Source organism: Galeopterus variegatus, unplaced genomic scaffold, assembly GCF_000696425.1.
Source record: "Galeopterus variegatus unplaced genomic scaffold, G_variegatus-3.0.2 Scaffold7044, whole genome shotgun sequence".
Classification (NCBI taxonomy): Eukaryota; Metazoa; Chordata; class Mammalia; order Dermoptera; family Cynocephalidae; genus Galeopterus; species Galeopterus variegatus.
Window position 1 is genome coordinate 42,099 of NW_007733155.1, and position 25,098 is coordinate 67,196.

The 25,098-nt window shown below is 38.7% G+C and overlaps 1 protein-coding gene across 1 annotated transcript in view; it reads right to left on the reverse strand.

The window, feature by feature from the left end:
* The window catches only part of LOC103607015 (rho guanine nucleotide exchange factor 7-like), an 80,759-nt gene that overhangs the window by 39,465 nt on the left and 16,196 nt on the right, over window positions 1-25,098 (reverse strand). The window contains exons 2-6 of the mRNA XM_008591568.1: window positions 24,501-24,553; window positions 21,868-21,952; window positions 19,583-19,707; window positions 18,084-18,285; window positions 7,359-7,429 (exon numbers count right to left, since the gene is read on the reverse strand). Coding sequence (XP_008589790.1) covers window positions 7,359-7,429; window positions 18,084-18,285; window positions 19,583-19,707; window positions 21,868-21,952; window positions 24,501-24,553 — 536 coding nt within the window. The remainder of the gene's footprint in view (window positions 1-7,358; window positions 7,430-18,083; window positions 18,286-19,582; window positions 19,708-21,867; window positions 21,953-24,500; window positions 24,554-25,098) is intronic.

Below are 25,098 nucleotides of genomic sequence, written 5' to 3' on the forward strand. Positions count from 1 at the left end.
TTAGGCATTAGCTATTTCAAAACTGTTTTTGTTATTTGCAAAATAATTAAAACAGTAACCATACCCTGTGGAGGAGAGAATAACAGATGCAGTATGACTAGATGGAGATTTGAAGTAGTGCATCACTTCTCTGGATTCTTTTCTAACTTCAAGCTTGTATTTACCTATATAAATAGTGCTTACGATGGGTCAAGTTAGGCAAAAAACCTCACTTTTGAGAACCACAATGATTTACAAGATGAAAATTAAATTTGCTCAAAGAATCATGTAAAAAAAATCAAAAGCAAGAGGTGGTTTTAATGGAAAGATTTTTTTTAAAGATTTTTAAAACATGTTCTAGTAGAAAAAACCGTCGAGTACAGTCAGGAGACCAGAGCTCACATGCTGATTTGTTCTTACCAATCCGTTTTTCTCTCCATTTTCTTTATCAGCAGAGGCTGATGTGCCAGGGAGCTGATAAAGCTTAAGCTTCAGGGCCCCTGCCAAGGCCCTGGGAGGTTCCCTAGCACTGTGCTTACATGGTCATATGCTTGGGTAACACCAAGGTGCAGGGCCAGAGGTGTGCTGGGTGCCTGGCACTGGAAGTTAAGTGGGTACTAGAGGAGAAAAAAAGCTTAAAATGTATGAAGCCAGAAAGTAGTCTATAGAAAATGTCAAATACAGATGCTTCTTGATTTATGATGGGGTTATATCCCAATAAACCCAATGTAGGCTGAAAATACTGTAAGCCGAAAATATACTTAATATGCCTAACCTACCAAACATCATAGCTTAGCCTAGCCTACCTTAAACACACTCAGAACACTTACATTAACCTACAGTTGGGGGCCGGCCCGGTGGCGCACTGCTACAGTGCACCGCTTGGGAGCGCAGCGGCGCTCCCGCCGAGGGTTCGGATCCCACATACAGACCGGTTCCTGCTCACTGGCTGAGCGAGGGGCGGGCGCAGCACCAAGGGTTGTGATCCCGTTGCCGGTCCCGGTCCGGTACGAGCGCGACACTGAGGGTTGCGGTCCGTTGACGGACACGAAAAAAAAAAAAAGAGGGAAAAAAACCTACAGTTGGGCAAAATCATCTACCACAAAGCTATTTTATAATAAAGTATTGAGTATCTCATGTAATTTGAGTACTGTACTGAAAGTGAAAAACAAAATGATTGTACGGGTACTCAAAGTACAGTTTATAGTGAATGCATATGATGTTGGGGACTGTCTATAATCAGATATGAAAAACTGTTAACAAAGGATTCAGGTCTCATCAATACCTAACACAAACCTGCACCAGTACTACAAACAGCTAGTGTACCTGTGTGTTAAGACATATTTCTTTATTTTGCATTCTGTCACTTAAAAAATATTTTGATCAATCATGCCAGAGGAAGGACTAAATTATTTCCCTATTCTCTATGTACAAAAAGAAGAAATATTACAAAATTATCATACTATGAAGGGACAATCAAAGAATATGTAGCCAAAAAGTAGAAAAAAGTAATATATAGATATGTCAAGCAGTCAATAAAAGTAGAATGTTATTTTTCTGGATTTTGTGATATTTGTGCTATTTGTCAAATTGTAAAACTTGTAATCTGTGATTTCTGTTATCATTCTAAATAAATATTCACATATGTAGTAAAGAGAGGAAAATAATATAATGACCCTTTGTGTATGTATTACCCACATTCACCAATTTTTAAAAAAAATTTTTAACAATTACTTGTACATATTTGTGGGGTACAGTGTGTTGTTACAATACGTGCATATACTGCACAATGATTCACTTAGCATAGATAGCATAGTTCTGTACCTATTGGTCCACCCTTTCTCCTCCCCCACCTCCCTCCCCTCCTGGCCTCTGGTAACCATTATTCTACTCTCTACCTCTTATTTTTTTTTTAGATCCCACATACGAGTGAGACCATGTAGTATTTGTGTTTCTGTGCCTGACTTACTTCACTTAACAGGATGGTTTCCAGGTCCATCCATGTTGCTGCAAATGACAAGAACTTATTTCTTTTTACAGCTAAGTAGTATTCCATTGCGTATATATATATACCACAGTTTTTTTTTATCCATTCATCCATTGATGGGCATTTATGTTGATTCCATCTCTTGACTACTGTGAATAGTCCTGTGATGGACATGAGAGCACAGGTGTCTTTCTGATGTACTGATTTCATTTCCTTTGGGTACATACCCAGTAGTAGTATAGTTGGATCATGAGGTAGATCTATTTTTAGTTCTTTGAGGAACCTCCATTCTGTTTTCTACAATGGCTGTGCCAATTTAAGTTCCCACCAACAATGTAGGAGGGTCCCCTTTTCTCAGCATCCTCGTCAGCATTTGTTATTTTCTGTCATGTTGGTAACAGCCATTCTAACAGGGGTAAGAAGATTGTGGTTTTAATTTGTATTTCCCTGATGATTAGTGATTTTGAGCATGTTTTCATGTGCTCGTTGGCCATTTATATGTTTTCTGAGAAATGTTTGTCCAGGTCATTTGCCCATTTTTTAATTAGGTTATTTGGGGTTTTCTGCTGTTGAATTGTTTGAGTTCCTTATATATTCTGGATATTACCCCTTGCCTGGTGTGTAGTTTGCAAACACTTTCTCCCATTCTGTAGATTGTTTATTTGCTTTGTTGATAGTGCCCTGTTCTGTACAGAAGCTTTTTAGTTTGATGTGGTCCCATTTGTTTAATTTTGCTTTAGCTGTCTGTGCCTTTGTAGTCTCCCTCGAAAAAGCACTGCCCACTCCCATTTTGTGTAGCATTTTCTCTGTGTTTTCTTCTAGTAGTTCCATAGTTTCAAGTCTTAAATTTAGGTCTTTAATCTGTTTTGATTAGGCTGTCATGTATGGTGAGAGATAGGGGTCTAGTTTCAATCTTCTGCTTGTGGATACCTAGTCTTCCCAGCACTATTTGTTAAAGAGGCTGTCCTGTCCCCACTGCATATTTTGACACCTTTGTCAACAATTAGTTGGCTGTAAGTGCATGGGTTTATTGTGGGACTCTCTATTCTATTCCACTGGTCAATTTGTCTGTTTTTATGCCAGTACCATGCTATTTTGGTTACTACAGCTTTTAAGTACATTTTGAAGTGAGGAAGTGTGATGCCTCCAACTTTATTCTTTTTGTTCAAGATTGCTTTAGCTATATGGGGTCTTTTGTAGTTCCATACAAATTTTAAGATCATTTTTTCTTTTTCTGTGAAGAACATCATTAGTATTTTGATAGGGATTGCATTGAATGTGTGGATTGCTTTGGACATTTTCATGATGTTCATTCTTCTAATCCATGAATATGAGATATCTTTCCATTTATTATGTCCTCTTTAAATTTTTTCAGCAATGTTTTATAGTTTTCATTGTAGAAATCTTTCATCTCCTTGGTTAAATTTACTGCTAGGTATGTCACTTTTTAGTAGCTATAGTGAATGAGATTTCCTTCTTGATTTCTTCTTCAGCTATGTTGTTACTGGCATATAGGAAGGATATTGATTTTTGTGTGTTGATTTTGTATCCTGCCACTATACTGAATTCATTTCCAAGGGACATTTTGATGGAAGATAGACTAATTACAGGCACCCACAGTTTTACCTGGGGAAATTTGCTCATACAGCTCCCCCTGCCTAAATTCCCTTTCATCTCTTCTCTGTTTATCTAAGTTCTGACCTTCCTCCAGGACATGACTTCAATCCTACCTCCTCCATTCAACCTTTGCCTTTATTGGTTCTCAAATTTTAGTTGAAGTGAGCATCCGAACCACCTGTGTGTTGAGGGGAAGAGGTTGTGGAAGGGGTGGGGGGAGTTATTTAAAATGCCGTTTCCTGGGATCTATGACCAGAAATTCTGATGTAGCAAGTCAGGTATGGGGCCCAGATGTCTGTAATTCTAAAAAGCTCCCCAGGTGCTTCTGATGCAAAGGATCCCTCAACCACATTTTGAGACACCCATCTTACAACACTTTACAACTTTACATCATTCTGTGCCATGTGGCTTACACTATCATGTCTGTCCTGCCTTCCCAATGAGACCATCGGTGCCAAGACCTAAGTGCTGCACACAAATTAGGCCTGACAACTAAGCTGCATAGATTCCTTTTTCTGTTCCTTACTGTTTAATCCTCTGCCAGGATTAAACATCAAGTAACAGTGGACAGAGAAAGCCAATGAGCAGAAAAAAATTATTAGAAAAATAATAGGAAAATGAAATGGTTTTCTTCAATGGTGAGAGAAGTTTAACGCATGGCAGCAAAGGCAAGGGCAATGAAGGAACCAAGGTCAGGGGCAATGAAAGGTTCCTCTGGGCTGCCATGTCCCTAAAGGATACTAAGCTCTCATTCAAAACAATAGACCAGGAGTGGCCAAGCCTCAGTTACGCACATTATATATGCCTTGTGGCAGGTGTGAGTCTAAGCTGGATGCCCAAGGCACTTTGGTCACACTAGAGAACTTAACATTTCACAATTGACATGACACTAGTATTGCATTAAGGCCTAAATGGGGCTGAAATCGGCAGACAATCCCTTGGAAACTCGAAAAAGGGGAGAGAATGTCTGCAGGCTTGCAAATTCCAGGAGGTCTCTATTCTGCCCAAGTTTACATGATGTGATGGTTAATTTTATGGGTCAACTTGAATGGATCACAGTGTACCCAGATATTTAGCTAAACATTACTTCTGGGTGTGTCTGTGGGGATATTTCCAAATGAGAATAGCATTTTTATTGGTAAACTGAATAAAACAGATTGCCTCCCTAATGGGGGTGGGTTTCATGTAATCCGTTAAGGGCCTGAATGAAACAAAAAGGTAGAGGGAAGAAGAATTTGTTCTCTCTGCGTGATTACTTGAGCTGGAACATCAGTCTTCTCCTGCCCTCAGAATGAAACATACACCAGTGGCTCTCTGGTTCTCAGGCCTTCAGATTTGAACTGAATTACACCCCTGGCTTTCCTGGGTAGCATAAGAACAGACCTGGTCAGAGACAAGTATTGTTGGGGTTTGGGGATAGAAAAATTTCCACAAAGGAGAAATAATGAAGAATATACAGTTCCTGTTTTAATTTTTTAAAAAATATACACACACATCCCCATAGACACACATATGTATCAACAGGTATATACACACATATATGATGGTAGTTCAAGAAGTTCATGGAAAGATTGTATTATCTTTTAATTCTATTTTCCCACAAACTTTCGAAGCATGCTTGCATGCCTACCTCAAACAAAGTTTGGCCAATATTCGCCAACATGTTAATAGTGCTTATTTTTAAGTAGTAGAATTACAAGCGATATTTATTTTCATATTTATATTTTTTTCTATATTGTCTGATTGTTTAAAAACAATTCTTTACATAATTAGTTATATAATCATTAAAATGTTCTTTTTTTAAGTGGAGTAAAAATCAGTCACTAGTATTCTTATAGTTCTAGCAACAGGAAATGTCTACAATTAATGACTCTTAATTGGGAAGAAGAGTTAATATCAAATCAGATGGAGACACCTTCATGTGGGTGAACTTGATTTTCCAGGTCTACAAATCCTGTGGGTAGGATAGAAATTTTTTTTATTTGTATCAGGTATTTAACACAGATTAGAAGGACAATCCGAACACTCAGAACATATTTTGAATCAATTGATGTTAAAAATTTGCCTAAATATTTAAAGCCAAAGAAATGTGGATTAAAAAACAACAACAAGCCAAAATCTCTTTACATCCATGACTAGTTACAACAACATTCCCAACTGGTCTCTACTCACTAATTCAGCAATATTCACACAGAAGTTCTACAGATCCTTCATGAGCCATCACGAGCTCCCCAAGACCTTCTCTTTTCTTTATTAAGTGTAAGGGTTGAGAAAATATCTACCAATTTTTTAAAAAAACATATATATCTTTAGGCCCAAAAATTCAACTTCTAAGAATCCACCCTACAGACTTTTACATACTTTGACAAAGTCACATGTACAAGTATAAAAGGTTTACTGCAGAATTGTTTAAAAATAGCAAGGAACCAGGAAAAACAATGCACATGTCTTCCAATAAGAGGTGGATTATACAAACTGCAGTACAGTCAGAGTTTGTATATAATATGTATAGGATTTATATAAAGCCCCCAAATCACACAGGTTATTCTGCCTTGGATAATCCTAACAACATTTTAATTGGTAGAATCAGCAGAGGTGCAATGGTAGAAGCTATGGTAACAAGTTCATCCATCATTCAACTGAAAACTTTCTTCAAAAATTAAATCATTAGGAGTCACCTGGAAGCTAAAATAATTGGTCAGGAAAGAAGGGAAAAGGGAGCTTAGTTCTGCCAAGTAATATTTTAACCTCAGGAATGTGAGAGGAAAAATATTGACAAAATGGTCCTCTATGATTATTGTTCATATTACCTATGAGGTTCCTCCTTGATTTTTCATATCACCTATGCTCATGTCAACATTATGGAGCAAATTCATTGAAGAGTGAAATTTAATTTTTTGTAACCAAATGACATTCATATTCCTGTATAAAGATACTTAAAAACTCTTTATCCATGCGCAAAATGAAATGAGCATGGAGTACAAACACACATAGGACACTGGGTTAAAACTGAAGCTGTATTCAGCGCAGGTGGGGGGAGATGACAAGGCTACCAGACAGGGAAACTTAGAGGTAATGATGACCTGACCTTTTCATTAGTGACGGGCCAAGTCTGGAAAGGAGACATGAAGGAAAGCAGAGAGTAGATTAAAGAGAATTATGCAATTTCTTTTTCAAACAGGAACTTATTTTGAGTATTGCACATGTCCTATTTATAGCTAATACATTTTGACATATCTGTGTTCAAGTCAGAGCCATTTCATTCCTCCCTTTGTGCCAAAGGGCAGTCTTCCTTTTGGGCTCTCCTCAAGGACAAGGTTGATAATATTGAGAATATAATATTGGATTAATTATAACAGGATATAATAATGGATTAATTGATTCTAAAGTAAAATCACAGAATGCAATCACTTAAAACTTACCACATTACAGGAACTTGGGAATTCACCTTCTAAACACTCGTATCTGGTAAGGCTATGTCTAACTGCAGGATTTCAACAATGCCTACATATTAACCAGTTTCTCTTTCACTGCTGTTTAATAGGCCTTGCTCTGAATCTTTGTGCTACCCTTAACTTTTCAGTACAGTGGATGTAAAACTTTTAGATGACTATAAGAAGCCTACAAGTGCAAAAGCTCCATTGTAAAGCAAATGGCATTGGATCCTCACAGTGCAACTTTATTCAGTCTTTCCTTTTGTGTCACCTCAACACATCAGTGGTTTGACATGTGAAAAGATTCCATAAAAATTTTTGTTCATCATTTAAACACTCACCACAGTATAATAATTCTTGGTAAGTGGAGCACTTTCAAATCCTTTGACAGCCTTGGGGGAGAGAGGTCTCTCTGTGAAAAAGACATTTAAATTATGTTACTATCATACAAGTCTATGATGGACATTTTATAACACAGGTCAACTAACATACAATAAAAATTCCAAGTGGAAGGATCAATGGAAATGTTCCTAAACAAGTGAAACTACAACTTTACTAAACTACAGATGGTCAAAGTTAGATCTTCTTGTCCAGACTCCTCAATTTCCAAAGAAGGAATAAGCCAAGGAGTTAAGGCAAAACAGATGAGCAAAACCAGCACTAACCAAAAGTATATTTGTAACTTGCAACTTACTATACAAGTATAATATAATATAAATAATAGCAATCGTGCCTTTCTTGGGAATGTCTACTGTGCCAACAACAAAATAATCAGAATCTTCAATTCACTGAAAACTAGCAGAAAATTCTTCTCTCTTTTATGTATCATTTAATATTATTACATTGTATTGTATACTACTGCCTTTCTTTTACAAGGTAAGCTTACCTATTAAAATTATGACTAAGGAACATCCTAGGATACTCCTTCTTTAAAAAACACTTGATAAAAATATGAGACCGTCAGGATAAATGTCTATCAGTGTTGCTACATAGCATCTTTCCTATTCACATTTTCTCCTTAGCATCATTTTGTTTTATATTTCAAGCTTATCTTGCCATATTGTATGCTGCTTTAAACCCTTTCTGAAATATGGTAGAGTATAAATAACCAAATAATAGTATATCATCGGATCATGATTTTTCTTTTTAAAATATCATTTGTAAGTGCTGGATGGTTAGCTCAGTTGGTTAGCACATGGTGTTGACAACACCAATGTCCAGGGCTTGATCCCTGTTACCAGCCACCAAGAAAAAATATTTTCAAGTTATAAATTTATTACAGTTCTACCCACAAAAATTCAAAATATAGATAAGAAAATAAAAACCAATCATTATCCCATAACCCAGAGCTGACCATCATCCTGAGTACCATTTTGAAGTGTGCCTTCCCATTCTTTTTATGTTTGTGTTTGTAAACACACACACACACACACACACACTTTGACCTTTCTTACTTTACCCACAGTTTTGTAACTCCTATTACAACATTATTTTATGAATATCTTTCCATTTAACCTTGATTTTAAATTATTATTGTATTAAATATATATCTAATATTTATTTGGCACTTAGTAGCTTTTAAGACATTTTATTTGATCTTTACAGGAACCGTGACAGGCAGAGATGATCTCCTCATTTTACAGAGACCACTGAGGTTCAGGGAGGTGATGTCAGTTGCCTAAGGCATGCAGCTAGGAAATGGAAGAGCCAAGACTGAAGCCCAGGTGTGTCTTGACAAGAGCCTGTGCTCCTAACCAATATGATGCCCAGAGATAAAGCTACTGAAGGTATTGGGCAAGCACTTGGGCAGAGGTTCTTGCTGGAGTTCAGAGGAGTCATCAGTTTGATCTGGGTGGCCAGAGAAGACCTTGCTGGGCAGGGGGTACTTGATCTGGCCCTGAAGGGTGGCTAGAATTCAGACAGGCAGAGAAGATAGCAAGGGGATTTCTAGGCAGAGAGCATTTCAGAAGCACAACTTTAGAAATGGCAATGCTAAAGGTAGTTCTGTTCCTGTGACAGTGAATTGTCCAGGTAGGCAGGGCTGGGCAGTAGAAATGAGACAAAAAGGCAGCAATGAAGGCCAACTCTGTCACTCCCCAGGGATCACAAATAGGGTATGGCCAGTTCCTGGAAGCTTTATGCTACTTCAAGATCCACCTGGATCCACTGGAGGCTTCATAAGGCTTTACGGGGCAAGCCTGACACAACAGAGTCACCCTGCCTAACCTGAGATTTTAAGTGGCAGAGCCAGGACCCGAACCTGAGTATCTTATCACCAAGCCTGGTGTTCTTAGACATTTTCAAAATTGACAGTTACGAAGTTCTTTTACTTTTTTTGTTTTTCCTTTTTTGTCTTTTTTACTGACCGGCAACGGGATTGCAACCCTCGGTGTTGCGCCCGCAAAGCGCTCAGCCAGTGAGCAGGAACCGGTCTCCACATGGGATCCGAACCCTCGGCGGGAGGGCCGCCGTGCTCCCAAGCGGCGCACTCTCCAGTGCGCCACCGGGCCGGCCCTCTTTTACTTTTTTATTAGGCAAGTTTTCTACAGTGTAGCTGTAATGGTTCTCATTAGAATTCACAGTTGTTTTGTGTAATTATGATGTAAACCAGTCTTGATAAAAATGAAACTTTCTAGAGATACCATGAAGATATGGTCACCTTTAGAAAGCAAGGCCGAAAAGAAGGGTAAACAGTAATGCAATGCCTGCCAAGACGTAGAAGAGGAAAGGAAAGGGCACAGGAATGGGTAATTGCAATTGAAACAAAATGTGAACTATGTAAAGTAGCACAGAGGACAAACACAAATTGAAAGAAGTGGCTGCCTTGGAGATTCTTGTATACCCCAACATGATGCAGAAAGAGCTGGTGCTAAGAGAGAAAGAAGGAAGGAAAGAAAGACCACAGCGGTGCGTTGCAGAGGCGGAGAGCACACCTAGGGATATAAAGTGGAGTGGGGGAAAGGCAGATAGGAAGGGAGGTCAGAGATAATTGGGTGGGGGACACAGGTATAATCACAATTTGTGGTAATAGGCATGCTGCCAGTATGGATCTGGCCATCACATCTTGCGCATGAGTGGTGACAATCAGCTTTGTACTCCATGAATATTCATAACCAATTAAAAAAAAAGAAAGAGCTGGTGCTTCGAAAAGATCAATAAAATTGTAAAACCTCTAGCAAGACCAAGACAAAAGAGATAGAAGACACAAATTACCAATATCAGGAATAAAACAGGGGATATCACTTCAGACCCAGGAGATATTAAAAGGATAATAAGGGACTTTATACATATCAATTAGACAATCAGATATAAAACAAACCTCAGGAAAAAAATGAATTCTAGTCATCTTGAAAACCAAACTCATAAATAAAATAAAATTAAATTAAATTAAAATAAATAAAATAAAATAAAATAAAATAAAATAATAAAATAAAACAAACCTCAGAATACGAAAACTGCCACAACTCACCCAATATGAAATAGATCATTTTAAAAGCCTTATAATGTATCAAAACATCAGATTGTGCCCCATAAGTTATATAATTACAATGTGTCAATTCAAATTTTAAAAATTAATAAATAAATTTTAAAAGCCTTATAACTATTAATAAAATTCAATTTGTCAATATAAAACTCTGGAAAAATAAATCTCCAAGCCCATATGGTTTCACTGGAGAATTCTATCAAATGTTTAAGGAAAAATCAATACCAATTTTATATAATCTATAGAAAACAAAAGAGGAGAGACCACTTCCCAATTCACTTTATAAGATCCTTATTACACTAACACCAAAACCATAAAAAAGTACAAAAAAAGAAAACTGCAGACCAATAACCCTCATGAATATATATGCAAAAAATGAAAAATAAAAACCCTTAACAAAATATAACAAATAGAATTCAGCAATATTTTTAAAGAATTGTATACCATGGGATTCATCCCAGGGATGCATGTTTGGTTAAGTATTCAAAACTCAATGTAACCCACAATCTTAACAGTCTAAATAGAAAAATCACATGATAATATCAACTGATGCAGAAAAAGTACTTGACAAAATTCAACACCCATTCAAGGAAAGAAAAAAAAAACTCCCAGGAAAAAAATAAGATTAAAGAGGAACTTCTTTAACTGATAAAGTGTATCTACAAAACCCAAACAGCTAGTATCTTACATAACAGTGAAAGACTGAATCCTGAGTGCTTTCCCCTGAGGGGATCAGGAACAAGGCAAGGATGTATGCTCTCAGCACTCTTAATTCAGCACAGTGCTGGAAGTTCTAGCTCTCCCTGCAGGCTTGGTCTAGGATTGGAGATCAACACAAAGAACAGAAGGAAGACAGATTTGGAAGGACAAACTTGGAAAGTCTAAAAAAAAAAAAAAAAGTAAGCCCTTGCAAACAACTTGGCCCTGTGAAAAAATTCAAGAGGGGGATGCAAAGAGAAAAATACCAGCACCACGACCTCAGTGACAGTTTCTTGCTTCTTGTTCCTCTTTTGCCCCCCACCTCCACCCCTGCCACTGCTTACCCCACTACGTGAAGTTCTCTCTGAAACTCACACTCAGCCACATGCTGAGAAGAAAGAAACATGTGGAGGTTCAGGGGAGACAAATTCAGTCCCTGGGAGTAGTTTAAAGTGACCTAACCAGAACTAACATGAAAACATAAACCTTTTAGGTGGTGCTTCTAAAGCACTGACAAGATGGGTCAATTCGATTCAATTCAATCAGTGAAAAAAGAAAAAGAAAAAAAACAGTCAATATAGTGAAGAATTTTAATGGGCTTTTAGCATAATATAACTCAAACAGCAACAGTGTCACACAGACGCAGGCATAAGAAACCCTCTAAATCCTGATATAAAGACCCCTTTCCATTTAACTTTTGATTCTTTCCCTTCCTTTGCTGTTGTACAGATTCCTATTGCCTGTTGGTGGTGACAGCACAAAAAGAAATCTAGTAACAGTTTCTCTGGACATGCAACTACACCCAGGGGATTAAAACAGGAAGTTTAAATATAAAACTCAATCCTAGCTTTGGTTTATAATAAGCAGGAAGAGGGATTTCTTAATCTGCCTTAATACACATTTAATTAACCATGTACCTCATCCCCTTAATTGATATCTATATTTTCTACTAATAAGAAGTTTTAGAAGAAGGATTTAATGACCCCTTAACACAATCAGTTGGAGAAAACAAAATTTGCTTAAAATATCTGCTCCAATAATACTTGCGTCAACATTTTCTTGGCATGGAAATTTTTGCCAGGAAAATTTTAATGCAAAGTTCTAACAAAACCCTTAGTCATTCTAGGTAACAGAGCAAAAATAAAAATAAAAAGATATTCTTTACTATGTTATCAATGTACGGGCAGAAATTACTTTGAAGTATAAATAACATGTTAATTTACAGGTTACCACTGATTTTAAAAAGAGTACTGTATAAATGCCTAATATTCTTATGTATAATGTATCTGACTCAAATGAAATAAAGGAGCAAGGGCTCTTAATACACCTTCTGTAGCTTATATAGTAACTAAGTTATCAATATCATGTATTTTTCATCAAGTGAGATTTTTAAATATATATATATATTTGCTCAAAATATATTTTTGTGCTCTCTCTCTCTCTCTCTCTCTCTCTATATATATATATATATATATTTTTTTTTTTTTTCCTCAAAATTTTTCTCATGTAATAAGAAATCCAGAGGTAGACAGGCAGAACTGGTAACAATGGCTTCATGATGTCACCAATGCCCAGGTTCTGTCATCCTTGGTGAGAGGTTTTCATTTTCTTATTTTTTTTATTTTATCATTACACAATGTAAACATTTTTTGTGGCCCTTTACCAATTTAGTGAGAGGTTTTTATCATCACAGTCACAAAAACCTTCTCTATCTTCAGCCTCAAGCTCCTGTTAAAAGGCGATGTGTGTGTGTGTGTGTGTGTGTGTGTGTGTGTGTGTGTGTGTGTTTAAACTCAAATATTCTATTTCTTAACTTTCTATAGAATTAGGTGGGTGGTTCTTTATGCTGTACATCCTCTGAAATCAGCCTCCTCTCAAAGAGCAGAAAGAAGCTGTCCCCAGGGCTTTCGCCATAATTATCTCTAGATAAGAGCTACAGTGGAATCCAAAACTTAAAATGCCACTCCCCAAGGGCAAATTTACCAGAACACAAAGTGCCCTCAGTCAATGACAAATTCAAGGGAGGAAAACTATGCACAGCACTCCCATGGCACAGTAATCTGCAGGGTGAGGGTTGTATGGCTCTGGGCTTGCTTTTATTTATTTATTTTATTTTATTTTATTTTATTTTATTTTAAAGATGACCGGTAAGGGGATCTCAACCCTTAGCTTGGTGTTGTCAGCACCACGCTCAGCCAGTGAGCAAACTGGTCATCCCTATGTAGAATCCGAACCTGTGGCCTTGGTGTTATCAGCACCGCACTCTCCCGAGTGAGCCACGGGCCGGCCCTGGGCTTGCTTTGTTTTGATGTTAAGACATTACAAAAGGATGTGTAGTATCAGGCTGAATGGTTCCCCCAGGCTGCATGTATGAATTTGTCAGATTTTGACTATTTGAGTTATGCAGTTAACCCAGTAGTAAGCAGATGAAGATCACTGATGTTCTTCAGTTCCATGCCTGATTAACTTCATAAGCGACCCAAGAGGTTGTTATGGCAGTGGGGTTTAAAACTAAATTGAAGGTTTTGTTTCTATGGCATATGCATTTCATCTATGAATCTTTTTTTTCAAATTCCTTAAAGACAAATCTTTCCTAAGCCTATACATCAGTATGGAGTTCATGGAGAGAAATAAAAAATTGACAAGTATTTTCTAGACCAAACACAAAACAACACAGTATTGAATTTATGTCTGTTGGCAACATCCTAGATAGGTTATGACTTACTATTTTGTGGAGGCAGCAAGAGTTGGGGTGAAAAAGAATTCAAGTCAACAAAGATTTATCGAGCACCTACTTTCCCAACAAGATATTTTTATTACACCAGTCGCCCACTGTGCCCCCAGCTCACTCTGCTCATTCCTACCACAGAACCTTCGTGGTTTTTGTTTTCCATGACTAATCACTGTGACTGAGATTGTCCTACCCTCTCTTCTGGGCCTAAGTACAGCTCACCTGTCTTTCAGTGTTCAGCCCGAGTCCTCAGCCGCAATGCACTCTCTGCCTCTGAACACCGATGATCTGCTATGTATTTTACACTTCATCATTCACCACCTTGTACTGTTACTTTGTGCTTCATCTCCAGTTCTTATCTCTCTCCCATGCTCCATGTCCATACTGCCACCTGCTTACTGGAAATCTTCAGAACTGTCACTTGCTCACCTCCACTCAACAAATCCAAAACAATCCACCATCTTCAGTACCAACCACCCCCTGCCACAAATGCATACGTGCAACCTCCTTCTCCTCTCTCTTCTCTGTTAATGGAGTTCAGTGCGTATCAAAAATTTCCTATGTCTAAACACTGTGTTAGGCACTATGGAGACAGAAAGGTATACAAAGATAAATAAGCCCATCTTGACCTCCCTGTCAAAATGAGTTAGGTGTCCCTCTTCTCCCCACCACTTTCCATAGCACCCTGTATTTAGCTCTATCACTAAAGTTATCATACTATATTCTAGTGATGTCTTCCCCCACTAGACTGTGAGAATCATGAGGACAAGTCTTGTGTCTTATGCTTCTCTGCCTCACCAGCACCCAGGACAGAGACTGATATCTAATCATCGGAAATAAACCTTTGCTGGCTGGCTTGGTGGATGACAGTGCACGCCCTTAAAGAGCTCACCATCGAGCTGGACCCCCAGACTTGGGGTTATCCTCACCTCTTCACTTATCCTCATATGTAATTATCAGCAAGTTTTAAAATTACATTTCAACAGTATGTGCTGCATCCATCCACTTCTCTTCCTACTCAGTATCACCAGAGTAGTCCACACCACTATCCAGATTGCTGGATCTCAGCAGTAGCCTCCACTGGTTTACTGACATCCTCGTTGTTTATACCTGCCAGTTCTCTGCAGTCTATCCCCCACACTACCTCTACAAAGATCTTCCTAAACCACATGCTATTCTCTGCTTAAAATTTGACGTTGACACCCCTGTTAATGTAGCTGCAGCTCAAAGCTCCAGCCCTTCTCTTTACATGCCTGATTCTCAACCCCAATTATCCCACCAATCGCTCCATGCATTCCTACTTCCATACTTTAACTAACTCCCTCTGACTTTCTTCTACCAGTCAGAAGTTTCTTCCATTTTTCAAGGCCCAATTCAAGTGCTTTCTTCCCCCTAGGTCATGGTTAATCAAGTCATTATTCTACTGCTACAATAGCATCTTACTTAGATCTTTGTCTGTGTTACTCTGTCCCATCCTGTCACAGTTAGTTGTGTACACAACTCTCTTGACTACTAGATGGTAAGGTCCTAGGGGCAGAATCCATGAGGTACAGATTGTTACAGAACCCCTGAGTGCCTAAGAGGTACTCAGTGAACAAGCTGAACGGAATTTAATTACCTATCTCAAAACATTCATCCATTTTTAGAAATATTCATTGAGCATAAACAAACCAGAAAAAAAAATTCTGCCCTTGTCGTGCTTACATTCTAATGGTAAGATACAGATAGTAAAGGAAATAGAAAGTAAATGTATAGTATGTTAGGTGGAGTGAAATGATAAACATAAAATAAAGAAATAAATAAAGCAGGGAAAGGGGATAGAGACAGTGGGAATAAGGTTCAATTTTCTCCTGGGTGACCGGGGAAGGACCTACTATGAAGCTGACAAGTGAGCAGTCCTGAAAGAGGTGAAGGAACCAGCTGTGTTCAAATCTGAGGAGAATGTTCCAGAAAGAGGGACAGCAAGTGAGGCAGAAGCCTGCCTGGGACATGAAGCCAAAAGGCCAGTGTGGCTGACGTGACATGAATGAAGGGGAGAGAGGTCAGAGAGGAGGCCAGAGGGGCAAAGGGAGGCCACATCCTGGAAAGCCTTTAGGCTACTGTGATGACCTTGGCCTTCACTCTTTTTGAGATGCTAGCCATGGCCCAAGTTACTTGTTGAAAGAATCACTCTGGCTACTGGGTTTAGATTAGGTTATAGAAGTGACAAGGACAGAAGCAGGGACACCAATTAGAAAGCTACTGCAGTAAGCTAAATGAGAGATGCTGTTCCATTTGCTTCTACTTCTAGGCCTTCCCTGACTATGAGGCTCCCTGGACCAAGCAGCCCAGACCTATCCTTGACAGTTGGATTAGATGCTTTTAGGGGTTTCCTAAGTACTCAAATCAGAGTTGGAGCTTGCCATATGAGTCCTAAGCTGAGTCCTAAACCAAGGAGATTATAGGAGAAACTTGAAGAGAAGGGCCGGAAGACCAGGACAAACAGCCTGGGGCAGCCAATAAGGGAGTGGCCAGACTGCTACAAGGCATCACGTTATAAGAAGGTACATCAAACTGGCCGGCCCGTGGCTCACTCGGGAGAGTGTGGTGCTGATAATACCAAGGCCCTGGGTTCAGATCCGATATAGGGATGGCCAGTTAGCTCACTCAGTGAGCGTGGTGCTGACAACACCAAGTCAAGGGTTGAGATCCCCTTACCGGTCATCATTTAAAAAAAAAAAAAGAAGAAGGTACATCAAAGTAAGAACTGTGCTGTGTTGTCCATACCCCATGTCTTTCAACAATGCTTGGAATTCCCAGACAAGGCAACAAAACCTGTTCCTTTTAGTTTTGCAGATGAAGACACTGAATCAGGAAACAACATTAGAGTGAATCTGGAAAATTGTTTAGGGATCCTGATACCCAGATTATACCAATTGAAAGACATAGCAAGGAGTCAAAATTGCCTGTGAAAAGGAAATTCCAGGCCAGGCCTGTGAAAATACTTCAGAGCTCCACAGAAACTTCTCAAATCCCAGTCATTAAAAATGCTAAGAAGTCTACATATAAATATATGATTATAAATCCATTAGTAAACACATTCCATTAAGGAGATGCCCCCCCCCCCCCCCTGGCTTAACCCAACACAGAATACAGAAAAGTGTGTGAACTAAATTTTATCTTAAATGCTTTACGGAAATGTTCCTAACTGTGGTTATCTTGGGAAGGGGGTGAAGGGAAGAGGAACTTTTATTATCTGTATTAAATATTTCTGTCATGTTTTATTTTATTTACAGTGAGCCCATAATTTAATTAAGTACGTAATAGTATCCACTTTGAGGCATTCAGAAAGCAATGAAGACATCTACAAAAGAAATAATGCACTGAAGAGCTTACTGGCCATGGAACACTCAAAGGAGCCCTTGGGTATAAATATTTTTGAAAAAAATGAAGAGATGTAATAATGTGAATAACTGAACTCTGTTTTATCTGTATCGCAGCATACTTTTATGTATCAGGTTTGGGATTTTTTTTTTTTTTTCTAATACAAGCAGAGCCTACCTTCGTAAATAATAAAGGGCAATCAAAAAACTCTAAGAAAAACTACTGAAGAGCAATTAGATTTTTATTGTCCGGATATGATTACAAAAAAGAGTAAGCAACTGGTGGTACGCAATGAGTTAAGGGTGATCTGTTCAGAATCAAAGCAGCCAGACAGCTTCCGGCAGCCCTGTGATAGTTCTCTCTCACACACATCTCTGAGGCATTTCATCTTAGGTCCGCTTAAAGGGCTTAGGGCTAAAAAAAGGAAGTTAGCACATGGCCTCTCTTATTATTGTATTCTGCCATGGTGATTCTTAGAGTAGCTAGAAAGACTATGTACACGGGCTAGAATTAGTAGACATAAAAGGGCATAGCTAAGGTGGAACACTTGTCTGAGCTTTGAATTCCTTTGCTTTTTTAGCTTTTTGATGCCTCAATGTAATCTAAATACAACTTTGTTTCAAAATATCTAATCACAGATTTTTCCCAGTTCTGTTCTAGTCTTATTTTGACATATACATACAAGTATAAACAGTTTCTGTTAACCAATTAAAACTACAAGATTTTCAGTAAGAATGCCAAGAAAGTACAAGAGTCACATTCAAAAAGGCTTTTAAAAGCTTCACTTACCACTGGATTTAATTTCTCGAACATAATTACTAGGGAACCAGCCTGTTCTCCCATTTAATGTGCCTTCCCACCAGCCTCCTTCTTCAACTCGAGTGACATAAATAATGTCCCCTTTACAAACTGACAATTCATCTTCATTAGTCTGCTTAAAGTTGAATCTTGCCTTTACTATCAACTGGTGACTTCCATTTTCCGTCATCTCCTAGAGAAACAAAAGCCGCACCAGATTAAGGGCTCATCTAAATGAGGCAGGGGTAGAAATTATGTGGATTTCGGCAAATAAAGTGGTATGACCAAGGATAAAACTCGAGGTCGATCTCAGTTCTGAGGTTTTAACTTAGGAATCCATGAATGGGCCTCAGGGGAGGATTAATAAGCCCCTCGAAACTGTATTCAAACTTTTGCACTTGTGAGAATGTGCGTTTTGGAGGGGATCATAGCTCTGGTTCCCCTCCCCCCCAATTATCTAATGATACCCATTTAACTGAGCCAGGTAGCAAAGTAGAGTGATAAACTACTTCACTCTGCCTCTACCCAAACATAGTCCACATAATTACATGCCCAAGTTACTAAGAATTTTTAATTTGACTACAACTTAGTCATATGCAAAGATCAAATACCCCATAGTTACCTAAATCAGGAGTTCTTAACCTGCCATGCATGGATTAGGCTTAACTTTTTGAGGGTTACAGACTCTTTTGAGAGTCTAATAAGCACAACCAACAGATCTTTGTCTAAATTAGTTCATAAACATGGGCTTTTACATACAATTTGAGAGAGTCCAAGGGGTGGGGAGCTATAGTGTTCATCAGCATCTCAAAGAGATCTGTGATTTCAAAAAAGTTAAGAACCACCCATTTAAGTGCTTTAGAAGTAATAGGTCATGACAGCTTGCAGTGAGTAAGTGTCTTTTGACAGAGAATAAAGGTTTCACTCAAAGAGCAGAAGATAGGGGGTTTCTTCCCAAATAAAAACTCCCGATAAGACCAAAAGCAAAGACAACTGGGAGATCCCAATATAGAAGTTCACCATGGGCTGCTATTTAAAATTGGGTTTTACTCAATAGGAATGCAAAGAGAAAAATAAAGATGATGTTAATAATGAGGATAGCAATTAATATTTATTGATTGCCTACTATGTGCCAGGCACTATTTAGTTCTACTAATAAACAGAGGGGTAGGAAAAATAACAGCACACTGCCAGCAGGAAGGAGTCATCATGACTTACATTTGCGTAGCATTCTCAGTTAACTGACTTGCCCGGTTCTAGTAAGGTATAGAGCTGGGGCTTCAACCCCAGTTTTCTGACTCTTGGCCCCACATGCCTCTGATTTGTTCTGCTGGGCGAGCCTGAACTGCTGCTCAGTTTATAATTAGTTTTCTCGGCGATGCCCAAAACAAACAGGATGGCTATCTTAGCACATACGGAGATGCAATTGGGTTATTGATCTCATTTATGGATTTTTAGAACAGGCAGGGGGAATTGGGAAGTATACTTACCAATGCCTTTGACTGCCTTTGCAGCCCTGGAGCTATGGTAGAAACTGCTCCCTGTGGGTTTGTCTGAGAACTATTAGCAGCACTAAGAGAAGAGGAACGTCCACATGGTCTTTCTGACAGCTGATCTGTGAAAAGAGGAAAAGGCATGGTAAAGGAACCACTCACATCAGAAAAACATCTACGACATAATATTATCTTTCATGGGACATTATCAAAGGCATCCTGGCTATAATTCCAACTGTTATCATTACGAACATGCCAAGCGTATTTCATCCCTCCCTCCCTTTTTGGTGGCCAACTTTTTCTTAACCTTACTGGCCATTGCTCTCCAGTAAAATGAAAAACAGCGACAGAACCACATTTTCTCTTAACCCATTTCCCTACAACTCTTCTCTCCTGAACCAGTTGCAACAGTATGCCCTGTTATCTAAAGGCAGAACTATATTGGGTACCAAACAGCTGTTTGTGGCTCTTATTACTTTGAAATATTTCAAATTTCTCTCTTTGTTTTTTGGCTCATAACTCAGTGGTTCTTTTCTTACTCACATGTAACAATATATGTGGCACATACAATGTAAAATCTCCCTGATGGGTGGGGGTTGGAGGGACTTGGAGAGTGAGAACAAGAGAGAGCATGTGTCTGGAAAAGATGCAATCTTGATACTAGAATAAGTTTTTACAATAAATCAAACTCAGGAGTCTTCTCTTCCTTGAAACCTTGTGAAATTTGATCAGGCCAGAGCTGAGCTTGATGTTTTCAGTATGCTGAGAGTGTACTAAAGAGAGGAGCTGGCTTCTTGACAAATTCAAATGAGGGTTCTTTTCCTCTCCATTTATTTTTAAAAGATATAAACTGCAAAAGTCTAAAGCCCAAACATTCCCTAGACGACAAGCTCAGTATCCAAGTAATTTCCTTGATGCTGTGGGTTTTAACTTTCACCTCCTTGTATTTTTATAAATATCTGTGGCAAGGGAAGAGACTGTAAAACTTGCTAGGAGAGTTTGGCAAAGGAACGTATAATTTGTGTGGCATAATGTTAGAATTATACGATCTTCCCTGCCCAGAATTGGATAGTTGTCATGTGTGTTAAATATAGTTACTTGAATTAGCTGTACTTTCTGCTATACGCCTTGCAATAGCTCAAAAGCATTTTTTTCCAAATAGCAAAAGAACAACTTGGGGGAAGTATTTTTACATGTATCGCTATTATATGCAGCTCTTTTTCTAAAACTATAATTACTTGATAGCTTCCTAGATGCTCCATCCTATTTGGCACTTGATTATATTGTCTGCTCTTGTTCTCTAATTGTTTCACGTGGGTAAGTTGAGTCTCCCTAAATAGATGGTGATTTTCTCAAGGGCAGGGACCATATTGTCCACTTCCTTTGTAGCACCGGGCAGTGCTGGGCTCAAATCCTGTTGACTCTCTAACAGTTTGAGCAGCAAAAACCATGGTTGGACATAAGGGATCTGGAGTCAATCAGATGTGGGTTTGAATCCCAGTTCAGCCACTTACTTTCTAGTTGGGCAACTTGGGGGCCTGACTTTCCCTATCTGTAATACTCGTATGAACCTAATAATAATAGTAGCTACCCCAGGATTGTTTCAAAGACTGAAGGAGACCAACTATGGCTTTTCGGACAGCCGAGACCCAGGGTAAGGGTTCAAAGCCTTTTGACTATGATTAGTAGTACCCAGCTGTAGGTAAGTTACTGTATCACAGAAGAAGTGAAGTTAACACTCTGTTTATCATTGTTTTCTTCACATTTACTAGGATTTATATCTAATACCCCCAGGGTGGCGGGTGTTAAACATTTAAATAAAAGATATCCCTTTCACTCACTATGAACCTGAGGTTTCCTTTTCAGTGCAAAGTTACTGAGGGGTTCTTTTACGTGGACAAAGACATACGGAAAACTATGAGAAAAATATCTCTAGTGGGGAAGAGGAAGTGATGGTTGTATTTTGTAAACTTAATGAAAAAGGGAACTAGTTTTTTCCGTTTTGTTTTTGGTCTTGTTATACTCAGTTCAAGAGCTTTGAATGAAATAGTTTCTTGGTTCTTATGATTATACTAAGGGCATTAGAATAACATCTGTGATAGTTACATTTAAATCCTAAGCCATGAAAAATTAAAGCACTTAATGCTCATTGGTGTTTATTGGGGGGAGGGGGGAAATTTGCACCAATCGAACAATCCTGGCCATAGTCTGCTTCAAGAGTAATCAGAAACACATGGATGCAAAAAGTCACCCAGAACTCATAAATCACAAGTCCTGCTTACCTTCTGTTGCTTTGCTGACAGCTAAAAGTGTACTCAAAACCTTGGCGAAATTGACCCCTGAATAAAGGTCATCAGGATCAAATACCTAAGAGAAAGGAAAATTGAAACTGTAAGACACTGTAAGTATTCAACTCAACAAACAAAACTATCAAAAGGCCACTTCCTCCAGCTCTCAGGAGATAAAATGTAAAAGCCAAAACGCAAACCTCTGTTTACCTTTGAGAGAAATGAGAGCAGCAGCTGAGCCGTCTAATGACATGTGGCGGGCCATCAGTGAGTCAGAGCGAAGCAGTAATGGGAAATAAGAGCCAAGCTGAGAAGGCAGTGCCCACCGGGAAATGCACAGCACACATGCAGACCCACTCTCCAGACCCGAACATATCAATACTCTCAGCCCAGTTACAGGAAGTTCATATGCATGGATTACAGTTAATGCCCATCACCCACAGAATGTCCTCAACAGTCCAAAAATAGGAGGCAGAGCCCTCTTGACATGTTTTCCTCTTTACAGCTTATTCACGGTACTCGGTAGGGGCACTATCAGAACTGCCCTGCTCTGCTCCCCTTCCTCCCTGCTGCCACCACTGGACCCCAGCTACTTGGGATGCCAACTCCATGTTGCCCAAACTTTCTGCCCGGGTCTGCCTCTTGCTCCCAGCCTCACTGCCTGGTTTCTGCTTCTTGACCTTGCCCCTTCCAGCTCATTTTCTTGGCTTTGAACCTTTGCCTGCCTAAGCCTATGGGTTCTTCCTGGCCTTAGGTGACTGTTCCAGATATGACCTTTGGGCTTCCTGATACTACTACGCAAGTCTCAGCAGCAAAACGTTAAATAAATACATTTCATTCTCAACTATCATTCTGATATGCTACTATCCCTAGTGAAGATACCAATCAGTTGTTGTTGTTTTAAATGCCATAAAGTTGTGAATTTTAAAATGTATTTAATATACTAAAATGTATTGAGACTTCTAGTCTCATATATGAGAATACTAGAAGTATTCTCAAGCACGGAAACAATCTATTAATTTGCCAGTAAACGATGGAGATACGAGGGTACTTCAAAAAGTTCTTTGAAAAAAATAGAATTAAAAGATAATACAAATCGTTCCATGAACTTTTTGAAGTACCCTCATATACATATCTATAGGTAACCACATGTCTACCTTCTGGATGGAAATGCCTCTTCTAAAAACGTTTCATTCCAAGATGTCTAGAAGTCTCTTGAAGAAAACAGATTGCATCATTATTTCCCAAATGTGGTGATAGGAATAAAATGTACCTTTTCATATGGGATGTGATTGGTGATGGGCCTAAGATTTTGAAGGGTCTGTCTTCCCATTAGGTAGTGCCATTTGTTCTGTTTTTAATCTGCATATTTTCTGGGAGCCATGTCAAGACAAATTTTTATCTTCTTTTTGTAAATATTCTTGAAGACCTAAAATCTGTTTCTAGGTTTAAAATATAGAATATCCTTTTTTTTTTTTTTTTAAGTTGGGGGGGTAAATATAGATACATGCAAATATGAACCTACACAAGTCTACCTATCCTGGGATTCACAACTCTACTAATTCATTTAATCAATGAATGTTTTACATTCAAAGTTAAAATGACTAAAGGGCAAAATTGTATCTAAAAGTGAGATACTAACATACTTTTAGTGAAAGGGTAACGCTAATATTACTAAAGAGGTAAATGACACTATGATCTAAACACATTTCTGAATGCTACAATATAAAATCCAAAGTTTTCCAGGAACGAATTGACAAGAGCTCTGTTTTAGTTTGTCAAAGGCTGGGTGAACAAGATGCCATAGACTTGAGAGAGTGTATCTAGTATCCCAGGGGATCCCAGACTTATTGAATCCCCCTAAGGATTGATCAAGTGCAAAAGTGTTAATGACATCTATGCCAAAATGGTAGCAAAGCATAAAACTCACTTGTTTTTAGCCCATAATTCCTAATGGGAGTGTGAATATGTGTGTGCATGTGGGTGTGTGTATTGGGTGGGTGTGGTGGAGATGGGTAGAGTCTAAAATAATAAGCAGAAGTAAATATTAGCAGAATAAGGCATGAGAGCAAAAGCTGTGATGAACACCTCCCCCTTTTGTTTTGGTAGTCCTTTATCCAGGTTAATTGACTGCCCACATGTGGCAGAACAGGTATTATTCACTTGTACTGGTAATTTGACTGAATTTGAAAACAAATTAACTGATCAGAAAATGAAATGTGCACCAACAAGAGTCATTGCATCTGCTTGAGGGAAGTTGCTTAGACTGTACGCACTTCCCTTTTGAGAAAACCCCAATACACTTGACTTTATCCATGGACACTGTTTTCCTCGTTGCAAACCTATTCTGTAGCACCAGGAACCAGGCAGGAAGGAGTTAGGTTAAGAGACCTCTAGGGACTAGTAGAGAAGGCAATGCCTATGGATTATTATTTCAGAGCAGTTGGAACATCAGATAAAACCACAAACACCCTCTACCACGCCACACCCTCCTAAGCCCCAAATTGAATGATATTGAAATCCCACCCCACATCTTTCTTCCATGCACTTGAGATTGGTCCCCTATGAAAATGGAAATATTATTTGGAGGGAGCACAACACTTCCAGCCATTATCAGTCATTTATACCTTGGTGGAAATGAGAAGTGTGAGGCCAAATTCAGACATGATGTGGAGAAACACTAGGAGAAAAATAAGGAGAATCCCCCAATGTGGAGGGGGTCTGAGAAGAAAAGGAAAAGTAGATTATAGTACAGGCCATTTGCCTAGGACTAATCCCACTCATTTATGTATATAAAATGGAGAATCAATTCTTTCTGTCTGCAAAGCACTAGTACCTGTTAAAAGGATATAGAAGTTTGCCCACTTATGCTGCATGTAATTTTCCAAAGTCATTTTCAAAAAATTTTCTCAAAGTTAAAGTCAAATCATTATAAAATCATGATGATATTCATCTTCTAGTACCCAGTGTAAGCCTCACTGGCCTGTTTAGTGTCTTTGGTATGTGACTGAGTCCCAGATTAGCTGAACTTTCTTTATACCTATTTTGGTCCAGAAATAAACTGGTTAGTTCCAGTTGGATCTGTGAAGGTCAGATGACCAGCAGGATTCACTCCTGCCATTCATCTTACCACTACTGTGATAAAGACAAGAAAAAAAGAGACTGCTTCTTAGACTACTGCTAGATGGTTTCAAGGTACCACTCCTGCAATTGAATGAGGCAAGG